The 20365-nt window shown below is 33.4% G+C and overlaps 1 protein-coding gene across 1 annotated transcript; it reads right to left on the bottom strand.

Annotated features, from left to right (window-relative positions):
• Positions 1-15692: 15692 nt before the first annotated feature.
• LOC129285393 (lipoxygenase 3, chloroplastic-like) lies at positions 15693-19692 on the bottom strand. Its single transcript, XM_054921074.1, has 8 exons — positions 19138-19692; positions 18749-19014; positions 18399-18639; positions 17849-18151; positions 17677-17765; positions 17158-17567; positions 16785-17051; positions 15693-16700 (listed from the first exon to the last, which is right to left on the bottom strand). The coding sequence occupies exons 1-8, from the start codon at positions 19553-19555 to the stop codon at positions 15944-15946; spliced, it is 2751 nt and encodes a 916-aa protein (XP_054777049.1). The 5' UTR covers positions 19556-19692; the 3' UTR covers positions 15693-15943.
• Between the last annotated feature and the right edge of the window lie 673 nt (positions 19693-20365).

The raw sequence follows: 20365 nt of genomic DNA on the forward strand, positions 1-20365 counted from the left end.
CCCAAACCAGTCACAAAGTACTAGTTTAGTCCTAGAGGACCTTTATATTACTATAAGGTAAGAAATTATCTTTTTAAAACTTCCAAATTTAATTTCTAAATAGTTAAAACTAAAAGAAAATAGAGTAAAATATGAGGTTAAGGTAGTATGAGACTTACTAGATAAGTAACAGGTCAAAAATGTCATTCTTTCTCCCAAAATTGTTTGCCCTAGTAGAGTTTAGCTCGTTCTCCATGTTTGATCCCTCTTTTCCTGATCCCTTTTCTATTTTTCATGGACTGAACACATTCTCACTTATCAGAGTTCTACAATATACGTTGCAGTGCATCTATCTTCAGTCGTAGCTCATGGCATACTAAGGGAAATCCTCACTATACTCACCCATTCTGGTTCACAACGTCATTCCTCCACTCACATCTATTCATATAATATCCCAATAAGTCAAATCAATACTTCACTGTCTAAAAATCCTAATCCCACATTAAATTACTATTTCACTCCTTAATTAGTATTAATGTAGGAATTAAAAACTCAAGATGTTACACCTATCATTTGGTCTTCCATTCAATGCCTTAATCTCTACTTGATGTCATAGAGCATTTAGGTCAAAGCAGAAACATGAGGAAGAGTTTAATAAAGCTTAAAGGCTAAGGTTCCCTTGGCGCCTAAAGGAGGATGAAGACTTGATGAATGATTTTGATCTTCAATTTATGTAATAGTTTCCTTTCACTTAGTCTTTCTATATTTACTTAATATTGTAAGACCATAATCTTGGATTATGATGTTATTGGCTTGCAACTATAATCTTGAGTTCATCTATTAGTATGAAGATTGATTTGTTGAAGGATTAGTTTGGACATGTGATTTGTGTATTTTGGCCATTGATGAGAATTGCATAATCTTGAATTTTCATTGATGTTTATACCTTCCATATGCCTTATCATAATTTTGAGAGGTATGTGTTAGGTTTAGTTATGGTCAACCATAGTCTTAGGGTCATATAGGCTTTTGATTAAATAACCTCGCCCTTCTAATCATTAACACTATCTTAGTTAATTGAATTAAGCACTAGAGTCCTAGGCTTAAGGATATTATTTAAGGAGGTAAGGTTGCTAGAGATAGTCTTCCTAGTAGCTATTGAATTTGATTGGGAAGAAAAATTAGAGCAAACTTACTTGCACATTAGTCATGATTTATGTCCTAATCCAATTCTAGGTACCTACTTCCATAAGAAGTTCATCACACACAATTTAGGTTAGGTTTCAAGTTTAATTCATGAGGTACTTAGTTAACAATTTCACTCATTTTAGTTGATCTATTCACTTAGTTTACTTGCCTAAGAAGCTTAGACTACCTCCTTAGGAGATGACTTAGGGTTAGCCCTATACCATATTAGGGTTGGAAATGGAATTAATTTTGAGGGTTAAGTGACTACACTTCATCAACAACCACTACTTGCAACATCAATGTTGACTTTGCCTTTTAGAATTAAGCCCTCATAAAAAATATTGGACTAAATTATCACTTGAGATTTAATGGTGTAGGCACTTGGCCAAAAGACCTTGAAACCTAGTTCAATATTCATAGAGACTCTCATCCTCTCCTTGTTGAACTTTATATTTGCTTTCCAAGGTTTGTAACCTTTGAATTTGGGAAGAATTTCTCTTAGAATGGTCTCCTTAGCTCGGCTGAAGATGACATTTTCAAATAATTGGAATAGTTGAAATACCACTCATTAGCAAGCCCTTCAAAAGAGAAAAACAAATGCTTTAGCTTGTACTTTGTCAACATTCACATGCAATGGTTTCATAATATCATGCATTAAATAGAGAGTATGTAAAAATCTATGACAATCTTCGCCGAAAAATCTACAGAATTTTGGCAATGCATTAATCATAGAAAGCTTTAATTCAAACTCAACATTAGTTGGGGGAACATAAAGCCATACGAATTATCATGCCAATTAGGTTATGTTAAATTTCCTAATACTTCTTTCTTCCCTCAAATTATGTAATCTTACAAACTCATTGTTTACATGACCATCATCATGAAAATGCTCATTTTCATTACCATTACCATTTCTATGACCTTTGTGCTCACACAAGTGCTCATGACCTAGTCTATCCTCCATTGTGAAATTACACACTAAATAAGAGTCAAGTTGAGGTTGAGACCTCTTTAATTTTCCAACTGTCTTTTATATTTCAGGGTCTAACTCCACAAATGAAAAATGTTTCTTCTAGGTCATGTACATTTGAAGCTCAAATTAAGCAAGACCAGCACACTAGCTAAACTAGAATGCAAACAAACAAAAATAAAACACAAAAAAGGTTGAAACAGAATTTGTTTTCCTCTAATTTTTCAAAGCTTTCCAAAAAATTCCAACAAGTATAATATGACTCAAAAATGAAATAAACCAATTTAACTAACACTAAAATGAAGGGAAACGAAACAAATACACCTATGACACACCAAACAAATGCAAAATACTAAAAAACAATCAAGAAAACTAATAATGTCCAAGATATTCTAGCAATGTCTAGCTCTACTAAAAACCAAATGTAATGCCTAAAAATGATGAAAAATGTACACAAACAAGTTCTCATAATAAAGCACACAAAGGTACACTAAAATAAACACAAAATACACTTGAAATTGCAAAACAAAAATTATAGAAATAAATTCAAAAATTCCAGCAAATAAAAAATGTTTAAAAAATACAAATTAAATGCTAAAATAACCTCAAAATCAAATCTAGTACAATCCTTAGAAATGGCACCAAATTTTGACTAAGGCTAATCACAAATCTATCAAAATAATACTAGACTCAATTCTAATGTAGTATAAGGTCAACCTTAGATTATCTACCTAGTGAGTGTCTCAATTCAATTATTAGATTATCAAGTGAACAAATTATCAAAGTGTTTGGAAAGGTTATCTAACAACTAATGAACTAAATGCTAAAATCTAAATTAAAAAGTGAATGAAGTGAATACCTTTTTAATGAATTGAAACCTTAGAGTTTAGATACACTACTACAAAAAAGAAAATATAAAACGGTTATTTTCCTTACCATTTAACAGTTATGAACCATTGAGTAAGCTGGCATTGAATATTCTATGACCATTTATTCAACAGTTTCTAACCGTTAAATATTTTCCATTTATTCAATAGTTTTTATTCCAAAACCATTGCATAAATTTTTGAAATTTGGAAATGAGAAATTGTGAGAAATAATATTCAATGGTTCTGGAATAAAAAATGCTAAATATTTTCCTATTATTCAATGGTTATTCATTAATAACCATTCAATATATATACTTATTCAGCAATTCTGTGATGAAACTACTGAATAGTTTTGTGATCATATTCAATGGTTTTCTCTCATATCCGTTGAATATTATGACCTAATTTTTTCCATTGTCTGCACTGCATTTTGAGCAAACCCCCTACATTGTAAATTACAAAACGATATTCCAACACCCAAACACAAATTCAAGCCAATAATAGTTACGTATATACATATAAATGTACAATGATTTCCTATAAAAAACTTATATACAACTTGAAATGCTTAAATTAAAGCAATTAGTGGCTAAAACATAAAGCTCCAAATTCCAAAATTTGCCTAAGTTTCTTAACTATCACTGCTGCTAGCTGTTGAAAGTGAGCCATGCTTCAAAAATATTGTGTATAACTCTTCAAGGACTTCTTCCATTTAAGCATGAGTATACGTGTCACAGTATGTGTCCTTATAGTACTATATGCAACAACAAATTAAAATAATGTTTATTGATAAAAACTAATAAAATATTAATGAATAGGAAGATAATTACATTATTCGGAAGAATTTCGGTTAGAGCATGTTGGATTATGTCCTTCATGAATTTCATGACAACGTACCCACAATCCCTAACTTTGTTTGCTTGCTCTGGGCACTACAATCATACAATGGATAAAATAACTGAATAGTTAATTAATAATATGACATGACCTGTACAGTGACATTTCTAATATATTTACTAATAAATACATATACCTTGACAACTGTCCATGATGCTGCTGTATCAAATTGACTGCTACCCTTTACTAGTTGTCAAAATTATTGATCAACATCAGTGCGGTACATGACAATGGCCCTAACATGAAATAGAAAACTTGACATGAGAAATATTCATATAAAAAGAACAAATTACATATATGCAAACAAATTAATCAACTTACTGATTAATCATTTCCATAGTATGTGGTCTGTTAGCGGGATGGCCACTTCAAATAGGGTCAAGGTACTATACCTTCCCTAAAGTTAGATTGATCACAAGCAACATCCAATGTCCCCTATGATAAAAATTACAATTAGAAAGTATCATATAAATAATTAAATTTTGAATAAATTAAAGTGAAGCATCGTAAAGTAACTGACCCTTCATAATAAGGTGCTATGAATATTGTGTTCTTGTTGGCACCACATTGCTGGAAGTACTTTGAAAGCTTTTGAGATATTTTTAGTCCTTACTTAGGACTTATTATGTCGTGGCTATAAGGAGAGACCATATGAGGACTGACAAATATAATCTTCCGTGCTATATCTTTTCCAACAAGCATGATAGTGTAGAGGTTCCTTAAATGTCAGAATAAATAGAAAAATATATGATTAAAGTGTGTGTGTATATATATAACTACATTTTTAGTGAAATATTTCAGAAACACACCTCATATATAAGTTACATAGGGTAGTGGTAACCTCTACATGGTTGAATAAATCATCCAATACCTTATTGTTGACTTTGTCAAAAGATTGTGGATCAACATGCATGCCTGCAGGGAAAGGAAGCAGCATTCCTTCTTGCATCTCGGCATAGGTCTTAAGCAATTATCAATTTTTGTTGGGTATGACTTGACTTTTAGAGACTTGAGGTTAAGGGGATTTAAGCAAATGGACTTGATGGAGAACCAGTGTCTTCTAGGGAAATGTGATGGACTTCTTGGATTTTTTAAAACTCTTCTTATCCTTTCCCCTCTTCCTCTTAGTAATGAATGCTTTCATAGCCTTCGGTGCTTTCTTTCCCACCGGCTTATCAATTGGCTAATTTTTCCAACATATAAAATTGTTAGATATCAACAATTATGAGTTTAACAAATATACCTTTGGAGATAGTGCCAAAATATGAAGAAGACGAATAGGCCATGCAACAAAGCTAAGCAATGCATCTACTACTATCCTTGCATCTGGAGTGGGGTAAGGTAGATCATAATTAGGGTCCTCAACTATCTTTAAAGAGACTTTCACTGTCCCTTCAGGAATGTGTTCATTGTGAAGCATTACTTGCCCAGCAATGTTGTACATATGCCACAGTGCAACCACATGGCTATCTTTTGCCGAATAATTAATGTTGATCTCACCCTACACAAATTAAAAAAATAAAAAATTATGTAATATGAACAATAAAAGTAGTATTATGTGTAAGACTGTAGGAAAATGAATAATAATACCTCAGGTAAGAGCTGAGATGGGACTGTGAAACTGTCGTCCACACTAGGGCTATTATTGCCCAGTATAAGCCCTAACTTATGCCAGCTTAACAGCATGTTAATGAGTCTAGATTGTTTTTGTATCTATTATGATTGTGCTAGTATCTGCTGCTTCCTGCTAGCTCTTGCCTCAACTCTTGAACTTCAGTAGAAGAAGCAGCCTTTTTACTATGCTTGAACACATCACTAAAGTAATCTTTTCTTGTGACTCCAAAGCCAACACCTCGAACACGATCAGGATGGTCAGTATTCCCCAATGCCTTCTCCAATATATCCTCATCAATAGTTTGAGTGCCTACTAATGCTTCCTGAGTCAAAGTCTCCTATGAAGCAAAAAAAAGCAAAGTGAATAAGTAAAAACTAATAACATTATATCAATATATCATTAATACTTACTATTGTTTTGACAACTACTTTTGTTTCTGGGTTGTCAATATTGCTTGCTTTATTTTTTCAAGCCTCAGCCCAAATCCTTCCACGAGATATAAAACCCTCTGACGCTTGCTCTTTCTCAATCAAGCCCTTTTCAACTCTCGTATATCGCTTGCATCTAGCCTTATATGTATATTCATTATTCTTTGCCAACTCTTTATTTTTTATGCTTAATGCCTTTAAAAAAATACAAAACATGACAAGTTAATTAATATAAAAAGGAGATGACAACAAAAGCAACAATACATAAATAAAATAACATTAATATTACCTTAAACACTAGACTGCGGTGTGAGTTGATAAAAGCTTTCCATTCATCCTTACTTACAATTGTTGAAATGAGAGAAGGAACTGTATCTTCAATACCCTCTATATTAGGGTTCGCCAAAAATTTGCGGGTAACAAAATGTCTCAAAGATCTTAGGGCTATCCCAGCTTTCTATAGAATAAACTTCTTGTGCCTCTCCTCGATCTTAAATCCTGACTACAAGTCGAACATGTCAATTTAAACAAACGATTACAAAACATTAAGTTTTAAAAAATAAGAAAAGTGATAGTATCTTACTGTTAAAGTTCTCCACACTATATCCTTCATTGCTGGAGTTGCATTCTTCCAAGATTTTAAAGTAATAGGCACTGAGGATTTCACTGCTATGCTAATATAACTGATGAAGTTATGTCTGTCAACTACTTGATTCTTATTATTCTACTTGACAGTAAATTTTCTTCCTTCATTTCTTGCTATAGTGACTTCCTCCATCATAACCAACCCCCTCCTCAATTGTTGTTCCTGCCTATCAAGGTTAACCTTCTTCTTAGTTGGGTCATCATGTTGCCTACTCAGACTACTAGATCTAGAGCCAGTGTCAAGATGATCATGCTCAGTAGCCATTTACCTGTGAAAGCAATAATAATCAAGATTAAATAAATAAAAAAGAATAAGTTAAAAAACAAATCAAAAAATAATAACAACACGTGTACTTTCTTTAATAAGTCAAAAATAACATAACTACCTATTTATGTTAATCTTTTTCTTGTTTTAACTACTTTTTTGACTAATTTCTTCTTCACTTTAACAACCTTCTTCTTTTGTTGAATTGATTTTTCCCTCTTAGAAATCCAAATTCCCTCATTATGATCACGTCTTATGTAGAAAGCATTATCTTCAACACTGTTTACATCATCATCATTTTCAAATGATGTCCCATGAAATAGATTAACTTTAACCTCATCATTTCTTCGACTTTACTCATTTTCTGCATCTTCAATTTCTTCAACTTCCTTGTTACTCCACAAAACAATAGACCATTTCTTATAGCTGGATCATGTACATAAAAAACTTGTTTAGCTTAGGAAGGAAAAATGAAAGGATCCTCTGTGAACCCTTCCTTATTTAGATTCACCCTAATCAACCTAGAGTCATCGACATCTATCCTATTCTTATATTCAACCCACTTACAACCGAAGATTGGAACTCAAAAGGAGATGTAATCTAACTCCCAATGTGCTCAATTACCTCGAAGTAATGCATTTTTACATAAATAGGTTTTTTATCTTTCACACTAAAAATGTGCATGCCATCACCTGTAGTGGATACACCATTATTTTGCATCGTACTTCGATCATCATGCTCCTTTATGTAGAACTTGTACCCATTACTAGTATAGCTAGTGTAAGAGAAGACATGTTTGCTCGAACCTTATGCCAACCATTTTAATCTATCAAGAATTGAATTGGGATCGGCATTGTACTTCCCTTCAATATACTCTTTCAACTAGTGAATGAACTATTTATTGTGCAGTTTAATGATCCAACTCTCTAATTGATAATGGTGCCGCCTTTTTAGCTCTACCTTGTGAATTTTTGCATACTCATCAATCTCTAGAGAGTTGTATAGCATAAAAAGGTGTATTTTTTCCCATTGGTTACTTGAGATAATGACAACTTTTCTTCTTGTTTATTCTATGGCTTCATCATCAATATCCCTTGAATTCTTTAAGTATTGACTGCAAAAGTGAATAGCCTCTTCATTAATATATTGTTCAATAATGCAACCTTCTGACTTTTCACTTACCTTTTCAATACTTTCATATTATGGTCAAAAGGGTACATCCACCTCAAATAAGCAGGGCCATATAATTGTACCTTAACTAAATGAATGGTTAAGTGGACCATGATATTAAAAAATACAGCAGGGAAAATTATCTCCAACTCACATAATGTTTGCATAATTTGGCTTTGCAACTTTGACAACTTGTTAGGATTAATTAATTTACTATAGAGGCACCTAAAGAAGTAACTTAGCTTTGTGATTGTACCTCACACATTATCAGGTAAAATACCACATATAACCACTAGAATAAAATTCTCCATTAAAATATGACAATCATGAGACTTTAAACCCTTTAACTTTTGGTCCTTCATTGAGACAAGGTTTCTAACATTTGAATAGTAGCCATCTAAAACCTTGTTTGTAGCAAGAAACTTATATAAACTTTTCTTTTCTTTTCTAGACAATGTGTGAGCTGCTGCTTGAAGAAATATGAGAGTTCCCTTCTCCTATGATGCCAATTCTTCTCTTATGCCCATTTCAACCATGTCTAACCTTGCATTGATGCCATCCTTCATCTTTCTTGAAATATAAAGCAACATCCTAACAAGACTATCACATACATTTTTCTCAATATCCATCAAATTGAGGAAGTGTTGCACATTCAAGGTCTTCCAATATGGCAACTCAAAAAAAATTGATCTTTTCTTCTACCCACTTGTTCCAACATGCTTCACAAATGATTTTCCAAATTCAATATCAAGGTCTTTTACCTTTTCAAATAATTTATCACCAGTCAACTGCTTTAGTGGCCTCTCTTCCTCTATTTTTCCATCAAAAAACTTTTTCCACCAACGATATCGATGCTTGTCATCCAACCATCTACAATGCCCAAGGTACACATTCTTCATACCATGTTGCAATCTTATTGAACATGTTCCTTCTTCATAAATAGGACATCCAAGTTATCATTTAATACTATACCTTGATAGATTACCATATGTCAGAAAGTCATTAATTGTACCAAAAAGCATGGCTCTCAAATTGAATATCTCTTCTCTGTAGGTGTCATATACCTCAACACTTGTCTCCCACAACAGCTTAAAGTCTTTAATCAATAGTTCTAAGTAAACAGCTATGTCATTCCCGGGTTGCTTGGGCCCTGATATTAGCAAGGATAACATCATATATTTCTACTTCATGCAAAGCCAAGGATGAGGGTTATAAATGACCATTATCATAGGCCATGTACTATAAGTACTGCTTTGCATACCATGTGGGTTCATCCCATCAATAGATAATGTGAGGTGTAGGTTTCTATCTTCTTTTCTGAAATTAGAGTACTTCTGATTAAACCTTATCCATTTAGAAGAATCAACTGGATGATGAATCTTATCATCTTTAATCCTTCCATCTGCATGCCATGTTAAATTCTTTGCCTCTTGACATATGCTATACAAATGCCTAAATCTTGGAATAATCAAAAAATACCACATTGCCCTCTTCGCACTCTTCCCATTTTGCTTATAAAGTGATGTCTCGCACTTACAATAGTGGGTTAGCTCTTCATATTCATTCCTAAACAAAATGAAATCATTAGGGCAAGCATGCATCTTCTTATAGCTTAGGCCAATTATGCGTAACACCTTTACATCATATAGCCAACCAGAAAGCTTGTTATTCTTCGGTAGCATTAGTTTGATTAGAAAGAGAAAGCTTGAAAAACTTGTATCACTCTACCCACTTGTTGCTTTCAAATTGTACAATTCTAACACAGCGAACAATAAAGTAAACTCAGTACAACCCTCATACAAAGGTGTCTCTACATCAGTTTTCAACCTTTCTAACTTCTCTGAAAAATTCTTGAGTTCCTCTTCTATTGCATCAACCAATTCTTCAAGATAATCAGCCTCACTTGCATTTGTGTCAAAAGATGGTAGTGATGAACATCTTTCCATATACCTTCAGCTACTATTATTCACAACTTCAGGTATCTCCCCATGCTTTACCTAACACTTGTAGATTTGATCAATTCCATACATAAACAAGTGAAGTTCGCATGTCTCAGGAGAAATTGACTTCACATTACCATAACTTAAACAAGGACAAACAATTCACTCATGATTTTTTACATTGTTTACCCAAACTTAACAAATTCTATTACCCCATCCTAATATTCTTTATATAGGCAATTGGTAGACTTCCACTCCTTATCCATAATGCCCTTAGTTAAGAAAGATAGTAAAGATAGGAAAGCATTTAGTGAGTCACGAATTTAATTACTTCAACAACTTCAACTATGCTTATATTTGTTCTTTTTAAGAGAAAAATTAAAATTAAAAAAATCAGCAGCATAACAATTTCAAATGTGTATTCCCCAGGCATTATGCCCTTTCTTTACACTATTTTAACCTATAAAATTTTAAACTAATTCAAGAAATAAGATAGAAGTATAATTAAACTCCCTCTAGACCATAAAACAACTTTAACAATGGTCATATTTGCAAGACTAAAATTTTAAAAAAAATCGGCAGCATAACAGCATAAAACTAAGCATTTCCCAAGCTTACTGCCCTTTTTTAACAAATTAAACATTCAAATAACAACAAATTCATATTAAAAATCACTCAATCAATCACATTTAACAATTAACAGTAGACACAGAGCATTTTTGTTCAACCAAAATTTAAGCACATTGTCTATGAAATCATCCCCACTTTAAATAATCATAACCTATTCAATCTTTATTTAAATAAAATACTCAAATTTTATACAATTTCTTAAAAAAACTAACCTTTTTTTCATTTTGCCGATGTAACCCACGAACGTAACCATGATTGAATGGAGATGAACCACGAACCTAGCAATTGGAATGGAAGAGGAAGATGAAGTTAGAAAGAGAGAGAGGAAGAGGAAGAGGCAGAAGGAAGAGAAAGAGGAAGAGGAGTGGAACGTAGAGCACTTACATGTTTCACACACCACGAAATGGAAGATGAAAATGGCAATGAAGGCAAACGATGGCGTTCCAATGGTAGAATATGGAAGGGTTTGGCCAGAAATGTGGACTCGGTGCTTGGGGAAGGAGATTCGATAGTGGGTATTTGGTTTTGCAGAGAGAAATGAAGTTTTGAGCGTCTGAAAAGTAATGGCTTTACGAGATGAAAAGTCAATTTAAATGATATTATTCAATAGTTCTGTTACAAAACTGTTGAATAAATGTTTATTCAAAGGTTCCTTAACAGAAACCGTTAAATATTATAAACGTTTTCAACGGTTCTGGTTAAGGAACCATTGAATAATATGATGATGTTGTAAGGTAGTTTCCAAATCATTTACTCAACGGTTGTTTATTTTAACCATTGAATATTCTGATGCTTTATTCAACGGTTGCTTTTAATGAACCATTGAATAATATAGTAATGTCATCAGGTGCTTTTCTGAGGAATTTACTCAACGATTATTGTATTTAATCATTGAATATATATAAATTTATTCAATAGTTATTTTTTTAACTACTGAATATTATCTTTTCAGAATCCCACCTTTTTTTATTCAATGTTTTTTCTTATAACTGTTAAATATAAGGCATTATATATACCCTATTTTTTAGTAGTGATAGTGGAAGAATCATTATCTATCTCATTGTTTATGGCTTTGGTGTATGAATTCTCTTCTTGGCCATGTGGAAGTTCTTTATGAAGACTACCTTAGAAAACGTATCTAGTTAGTTTAATTCCCTGAGTCATCAACTAATGTCCTTAGGTGTTTTCTTAGTTTGATTTTAGAGTGACCAAGTGTTTAGGTTAGCACATCCTTAGTGAGGTTGTGGCTTATGGTTAGATAGAGTGAACCCCAAGACTATGTAAAGCTCTCACTAATGTCTCAACCTTACCCACAAAATTATGTAAGAGCAAAACAAGAGAATCATCAATCCCATGAAGCCATGACCATGTATAGCAACTTGTTACCAGTATATATTTATAACCTTCTATTTTAGAATTTCAAGATTGTCCAAATAAATATATACAACTAAAAATATTTATGCCAGGTTACCAGCCAAAAAGTTCACTACTACATGGCTTTTACAGCCACATTCTACTTTGGTTAAAAAAGAACCCAGGTAGAAAGAATGACTGATAGTAATTCTATAGCAAGTTTAAGTGGCATTAGATTTTCTATATTGGTTCTTATAATGATTGTGCTAGAAAATATTTACTACACTAATTAATTTAAAACCCGGTAAAGAAAGTTTTTAATTTTTCAAATAAAAATTAACGGGAGAATTATATGTAGGTCCCACATAAGAAAATTAATTACAATAAGGTCCAATAACAACTGAACTAAGGAAATTGACAACTGTTGTCAATCTCCTTCATTCAGTTGTCACTGGACTTTGTAATAATTAATTTTCTTGTGTGAGACTTTAATGTAATTCTCCCAAAATTAATTTCCTTCATTGTCAATCTCCTTAATTCAGTTGTCATTGAACTTTATAGTAATTAATTTTTTTGTGTGAGGCTTTAATGTAATTCTCCAACAATTAATTTCCTTCTACACCAGTTGATAAACTAGTCGGTGTATAAATTTTTTTATAGTGAACTAAAATAATTTCTCATTTACTTTTTACACTAGTTTAAATATACTAGGTTTGTAATTGGTATACAAGGTATTAGAAATGTCAACAGTCTGAAGAGGTGATGAATTTGATATTTATCAATTTTTTGGATCTACAAAACTTTTTCACAATAAAACCACAATTATGATTGTCTGGTTGAGTTAAATCCAATTTTGGAACACTTTTAAGAATGCTGATGTAATGATTGGGGAATTTAGGAATTTTTAAAATGTGCAACAAAATTTACTAAATTAATTAATTTTAATCCCAATTTTGTTAATCTAAAGTATTAGTATACAAGGATCTTTTGAACCACATAGAGCTCTCTCCCAAGTTAATTATGTTGTTTCTAACAAAATTACTTAAGAAGCAAATCAATTTCTATCTCACTCGACAATGACTACATGAGGCAATTAGATATATATCTATTCTAATTGCAAATTAGATAATAATCTAATCCCATATTACTTAATGCAATGGTCCACACAAGATTCTTCTTTGTTAAGAAAAAACCTCAATACCCAAATTCATACTCAATGGTGACCAAACATCAAATAAACAATCAAATATAAGATTGAGTAAATAAAATCAACATTAAGCATAATTAATCCATGAAAACAAAGTCTAATCCACCAACAAGTTCGTTGTTCCTCTAGGTCTAAAAGGAATCAACCACACGTAACCCTTGAAACGGCAAATCCAAGCAATTAATTTATACACAAAACAGAGAAAAAGGAAGAAGAAAAACCTAATTGAAGTGATTTATGTTGAAAATTATAATACACAAGTGTTTCCCAAGCATCTTCATTTCTAAAAACTTTAGGGAAGTGCCGCAGTTGAGGACTCCCACACTAGTTTGAAAAACCCTCCCCATAACCCTACAAATGTGTCTGCAAGTGAAGCTGTGTATTTGGCAGAAAAACAGCCTGTTATTGCAGCAACTTGCCTCTTGCTACAACAACATTGTGCAGAAATTACTTTGTTGTAGCCTACAAAATTTTCAAATGCGGGCCCATAAATTATGCCTTTCCTCATACATAAAACCCATAATTAATGCCATATTTGGTCAATTGGCTTTTAAAAATATCTTAAAACTTGTCAATGTTCCTCTTCACAATTAATCATCCACTTAATCAATTTTTTTGCTAAGAAAAACAATTAGATGACATTCAATTGAATTAAAAACTCTAATAAATTTAGTAAAATATTGAAAGTCGTCATCAACTAGTTCCCTTCTAAGCGGAGTAGAATGTGGGTGTAAAATCCATGTTTTTTTATCAGTGAACGAACTTATTTGTTGCTAAAATGACATCAATACTTTCCGTTGTACATATTCATCTAGATGTTCTTGAAATTATAAAATAGAAGGCTATAAATAAATACAAGTAACTAGTTGCTATACATGATCATGGCCTCATGGGATCATCGGTCACATAATAGTCTAGGTTTCATCCTTTTTGTTCTGATAATGTCTCCAGACTCTAGTAGCAAGTTGTTTTAGTAATACAACATTTCTTCATGTGATTCAAAACAGGGGTCTTGTTTCTGATCATTGTGATATATATGGTCTAGACTGTCAAAATTAATTTAGATTGTCCAAATTCAAAGTTTTTAAATTATAATTTTATAAACAATATTTTCATAGAAAGTACAATTGAAAATTTTTTTATTTACATTTTGCATTTATTAAAATAAAATAATGGAAATATAATGGACAATTAATTAACTCTACATCATCCAATATTAATATGGATGCCATCATGTAAACTCATATACTTTGTATGTGGCTAGCTTTGATACAAACAATTTCTTTGTCTGGATCTACATGTACGTTCTTTTTATTTTCCTTCTTTAATATAATTTATAGCAAACGCTGTGAATGTGGTAGCTAGACATTTTCAGCTTTACATTGTTGCGTGGCTCTCATACACTTGTCAGTTGTTCACGTATGTATCGTCCCCGATAAGAAATAAATTGTTTCGACATCATTAGAATTTGTCATTTTCTCACATCCCACGTGGGTAAGCTTAATTATTGATGTTTCAGCAGCCGCACGCTGGCAAATGGAAATGTGTTTGTGTAAAATAGATTTTTTTAGCTTAATCAGCATATATTCCAATTTTCCATCTATTTATATACTTGAAGAAAAATATTAATTTTTTAACTAATTGATCACTCCTTATATTTAATGATATTTGATTCATTTTTAGGATTCATTCTTGCATTTTATGCGAGAATTGTTTAAATATCGAGGAATATTTGAGTTTTGTACAATAGGTAGATTTGTTATGGAAATGTCATGAAATTTAGTACCGATATACTCCTCACTATTTTTTGCGTTGTAATTTGTAGGATGAATGAAGCTTGCTAAGCAAGAAAAAGTTGATTTAGAAAGTTAGAAGGAGAATATTAACTGCTGCAAAGCCCATTAGTTTCTTCAAATCTCCGTTTCTTCCTTATTTTTATATTCTAACAATGTGGAGTTTTTTTTTTTTTTTTTCCTTTTATGGGTCAAAAGATACTGCTACTAATTCAGAAAACTAACAAAGTCCAGGAAACAAGGATATAAAAACAAGTAAAAGCAGCAGCAAACGAAAGCCGAAATGCGAATTAAAGCTAGAAAAGCACAATGAGGAGATTATTTTCAAAAATTCCAAATTAATTAATTTCTGCCACTATTTTTCCTTAACTTTTCTGAATCATGTTAAAGCCCCATAATTGGTAAATTGTTGCGATCCCGCCCTTGCAAAGTTTGTTTTATTTTATACTATTTGAATATTTGGGATTTGCGCCTAGAGAGGATTTTGGAGACCCACCGCAATAGTGAAAGGACACTAAAAATCACAACTTCGGAGACTGTAAAACATCTCTAACACTTGTGTGACGGTGTTATTTTTTTTTTTTTTCACATTCATAATTTCAATTGTGATGAGCTGATCATTTAATTTATATTTTGTTCTTTGCTTTTTCTTTTTTATAATTGAGTAACTTAGTCACTGAATCACTTTCTGAGTTTTGGATAGATTCCATTTTTTCAATGGATGAATTGATCTGGATACTTTAATTTTGTCAATAAAAAATTCTGGTATATTTATATATTGCCTTTGACTTAAAATTTGAACATCAAAACTAAAACAATCAATGATTTCATTTACCATCCATTACAATATGCATTGTGTCTCAATGATACACTCATTCATTCCTTTGCAGTATATCTTATATACACTCCTCTAACCCAACAGTAAACTTTGCAATTGACCCAATTGTGGGTGAAGAAAAAATATTTCCCTAACTAGTTTCATACAATCATATGTTTATATACTTATGCTATTAGACACCCCTCTACAAGTGGCTCCAGGACCAGAACTAGCCATGAGCAGTTCATATGGTGCAATTCCAGGACCACATCTATTTCTCAAGCTTGGGTCTTTATTTCTCTTCTCAATCTCCTTTTCAATTCTTTTTAATTCCATTGAGAACCTATAGAAAGCCTCTATGATTTCATGATCATCAGACCAGTCTGAAAGATCCTTCCTTTGTCCCAAATACTCTTCCTCTGTAGAATGTTGTGAAAGAATGTTGACTACAGCCAAAAACTTTGTGGTCTGAAACAAGTCTGGCATTGAGCTCAAAATGTACCCTTCTGGGTCCTCCATGAACTCTTTGTACTCTGGGTCATCTTGTTTAGGCAATAGCCTTTTCATCAATGGGGGACGCATTGGGACATACCCTCCATAAGGGTACTGCCCAAAGTTCACTGCAGAATGTTGTGCTGATGCGATCCAAATCAGAGTTGTGAGAACAGAAATCAGTTCACTAGGGGTTGATAATTTAGGCCACCAACTTGCAAGTTTGTGATCTGCATGGCCAACATTGATGGCTTCACTGTACCAAGCCTGAAGCTCATTATCTGATTGAACCATGAGCCCATCGCGATAATAGTAAGTCACATAGGTCCTAACCCATTTCTCTATTGCAAACCAAATGGGAAGGCCATCATTTGCATAAGGATAGTCTTCAATAAGCAATTTCAATCCATAGGGTTTGGTTTGATCAGGTTCAGCTAATCCTCTGCATTATTAAAAGTTCATTAATCTATATGTTTGGTAGAACATTACGAATTGAGATTAAGAAATGTGAGTTTAGAATTCAAACCTCCTTATAAGATCATTAGGAAGGGCTTCCATGTCAAAACGCCACCAATCTTTGTAAGCAGCAGATACTATGTGGTTACAAAATTTACCACAAGAGAAGTCAGATTCAATAATGCCTCCAGCATTGATGAGAGCTTCTCGAGCTAGGGCATTTATTTGCAAGGTGTCTTTCATATGAGGCTTTAGAAGCTTGAAAATTGGGTGCATCACATTCAATTGCCTATGAGCTGCTATAATAAAAGGTTCCATGCATGCGTGGGTCCTTAACCTGTATATGTTCAAAGATGATTTCAGTTTAGCCACTTAAATTTGATTGATTAATTGGTTTGAACAAAAAATACCTCAATAGAAATTAGGTTTATAGAACTATTTACCAGTGTTGGACAAGCTGGTGGACTCCGGAATCATTGGAGCAAACATGTGCTTTGCCAAGTTGCCACAGCCAATAAGAGTTGGAATCCTCAGGAGGAGTTAGGACTTGTTTGGACAAATGATTTGGATATCCTTGTGGAAGACTGAGCTCAATTGCTATGGGCTTCAAAGTTCCTAGTCTAGTCAAGAAGAAGATCGTACGAGTCGCATAAGCCTTCCTATCCTCTTGAGCATTTATGCCTTTGAGAAATGGGATATAAGCATCATGATAATCCAATATGAATAACTTCTTCTCTTCCAAAGCCTCTTTTACAGATATTCCATGGAGGAACGGCAGAATGTGTTCATCTTTGATTGCGGAATCTTGTGGACCATATAGAGATGGATCTAAATCACTCTTTGGAGGAAAGGTCTACAAAAGTTTAGAGGTAAGAGGTTAGGATACATTTTCATTTACGTTTGTTGTATTTTGTGAAAAATTAGATTAATCAGATAAGTTTTCTTTACACTATTATACTTACTTCCAGCCTTTTTATGCTTAGAGGGTTGATGCCAGCCAATGTCTGGCGGCCAAGTTCCTCATCTCGTATGCAAGTGCCATTGTTATTTCCTGCAATCATTGATAGTTGCGTACCTAAATAAGACCTTTTACAATTCAAAAGTTTACAATGAGTTAAAATTTGCTGAACATACCTCTAATAATATTTGGAGTATTGAACTTGAAGTACTCATCCAAAGAATCTTGGATCTTATTGCTCGCATCTTGACACTTCCATTCTTGCGCAGTCTTTCCATTGTAAATGTTGGTAACATCCGAAAACTGCATGAAAGTTCCACATTTTGTGACACAAGTTTTGAAGAAAGGAATAAGATTCCGAGTTATTCCTTTAGTCCTCTCCACATCCAGAGCTTGGATTCTGATCTCATCAAATACTTCATCTCTCGGCACATACGTTTCATTAAATGCGTTTACTGGCGTCTCAACTTTCTGGTCCGCTGTAGTTATGAATTCATAAAGAAATCAGAATAAATTATTTATAAGATTTCCACAGTCATCAAAATTAATATAAAATATAAAATGGTATTTTTCACCTCTTAATTAATGGTTGTATTTATTTTCCATACTTTCATATAAATCTTGAAAAACTAAGGTACCGCTTAAATAGGTTTATTAAGTTATTTTATTCTCTTTTGCAAGATTCAATGGTCCCAATCACGATATGAAATTGGAGTGAGAGCTCACCGTAGACAGAAGGAGGACGACCTGTTCGGCATCGTCTAGGGTAGGGATATTGATGGCCACCAAATATTGGCCTTAAATGATCTTGTCTTGTTTTGTCTGCATTTCCCAAATCATTGTACACATCGTAGTCATAAATCCTATTACCATATTTTCTCACACCTTTACCATCTCCTCTTGTCTGCCTTAGCTCTTCTTTTCTTAGCTCTCTGAGACCTGCGGGAGTCTCCCACGGTAAATGGACCTGTTTAATTTGGAACATTACATACAACAAATTAACTTCATCAATCAACCAGTCTCAATTTATTATGGCAACGAAGGAAGAAAATCATTACGTTAAAATATGCCTTTACCTTGTTGGTGAAGAAAATTCTCTTCTCTGGATGAAGCTTCTCAGGTTGAACCCAAGAATTGCAAGGAAAATGGAAAATGCCCTCAATCACAATGTCTTCCAAAAATAATTCCTTTTCATATTTATTTAACACAGTGATTGCTCCTGGTAACCCAAAACCTGAATCAATCTCAAATTCTACTTTGTAAGTGGTCCTCGGATTCCCAACTTTCACGTCCTTCATACACTCCAATACAGCGTTTTTGCTCACCTTTGGCTCCATTGTTCCTTCATTTTAACACAGTACAATTTGAGACCACATATAATAATATATTTATATATCTAGCTAATCGTAAAGCATTACGTATGGTATCTAACAAGGGAAAAGATAAAATAAAAACACAAACTTACTAGGGTCAACTTCAGTACTCACTAACTGCATAACCATGCCTCTCCCAGACGTGGTTTTGTCGAAAGCTTCAAAACGTTGAAGCATCATCGACATCATCTCATTCTCTGAATGTTTTCTATTCTTGATAGTTACTGTGGCAGTTACAGTCACCATCGCCGTCTCCGGCACCTTCTTCCAAGCAGCGAGGTCTCTCCTTGACTCAGCCCCCTCAGTAAAAGTTAAGAGCGGTGAGGCAGTTTGTTGAAGCACCTTCTTCTTCTGCTCCTTCGTTGTTTGAACTGAGCAATAGAAAGTGGCAGGCAAGGAAATTCTATGCTGCTGCTCCGTGCAGCATTTAAAGTAAAATGGTCCCTTTGAAGCATCCAAACGAAAAGCTTCCACCATTGATTTGCCTATAATTTCTTTTATCTGGGTCATCTTGGAGGACGTCTTTGTGTGTATTTCTCTTCCACGCGATTATGCTTTGTGCAGCGTTTAAAGTGAAGTAGCCCCTCAAGCTTTGAGACTTGAGCTCTAGAAATTCTGAACTAGCTAGTGCTCTTGTTAATCTGGGAAGTGAACTAGACTTGGTATTTATAGCCAGGAAAAAGTGAGAAGTTTCCACGCATGTTGGTGTCAGATTAGACGTGTTTCAAGGCACGCGGACAGATTTCTTGGATCCATTGACAGAATGTGAACAACGTGATGTATATGGGAACACGAGTTAAGCCGTTTAACAAATTAACTATTGTGGTTTAAATTTTTGTTTGTATTTTGATAGCTCGATATAGTAACGCAGTCTGGTCATTTCTTTGTAAATGACCTGTATCGATCAATTTTAAATAAAAATAAACACAATGCGTGTCAATCATAGAAGCATCCCACCGGTGATTATCTGCCACATCACTCCATTTGGAAAGTAGAGCTACCTCTAAAGCAAATACTACTTTGCAAAAACTTCTCAAACATTAATAAAATTTCCCTTTGGTTGTCAAAGTGATGAAACAATATATCACAATTTTGCTGAATACCCTCTGGTTATCTCCATCTGGTTTGATGGCCGGTCTTTCCATTCAGACATCCTTCATCAATAATGCTAGCTTGGTTCATTGGCTCTTTGTTGATTTCAAGCAATTTTTTGAAGATTCAAGAATTGGTTTGGTGGTCGCTCCATTCAAACACATCTTTCATCAATTGTTATACTTTCATCGTTATTCTACTCAATCGCTCAAGAGGATACACTACACA

Source organism: Prosopis cineraria, unplaced genomic scaffold (genome assembly GCF_029017545.1).
Source record: "Prosopis cineraria cultivar Desert tree isolate PC_DT_omini unplaced genomic scaffold, ASM2901754v1 PC11, whole genome shotgun sequence".
Taxonomy (NCBI): Eukaryota; Viridiplantae; Streptophyta; class Magnoliopsida; order Fabales; family Fabaceae; genus Prosopis; species Prosopis cineraria.

Excerpts from the sequence above, each read along its gene's own strand:
- LOC129285393 (XM_054921074.1), bottom strand. The coding sequence starts at position 19,555 with ATGACCCAGATAAAAGAAATTATAGGCAAATCAATGGTGGAAGCTTTT. Across the intron at positions 17,766-17,848 it reads TACTCCAAATATTATTAGAG|GAAATAACAATGGCACTTGC; the intron begins GTATGTTCAGCA and ends CAATGATTGCAG. Across the intron at positions 16,701-16,784 it reads CCTAATGATCTTATAAGGAG|AGGATTAGCTGAACCTGATC; the intron begins GTTTGAATTCTA and ends TTAATAATGCAG.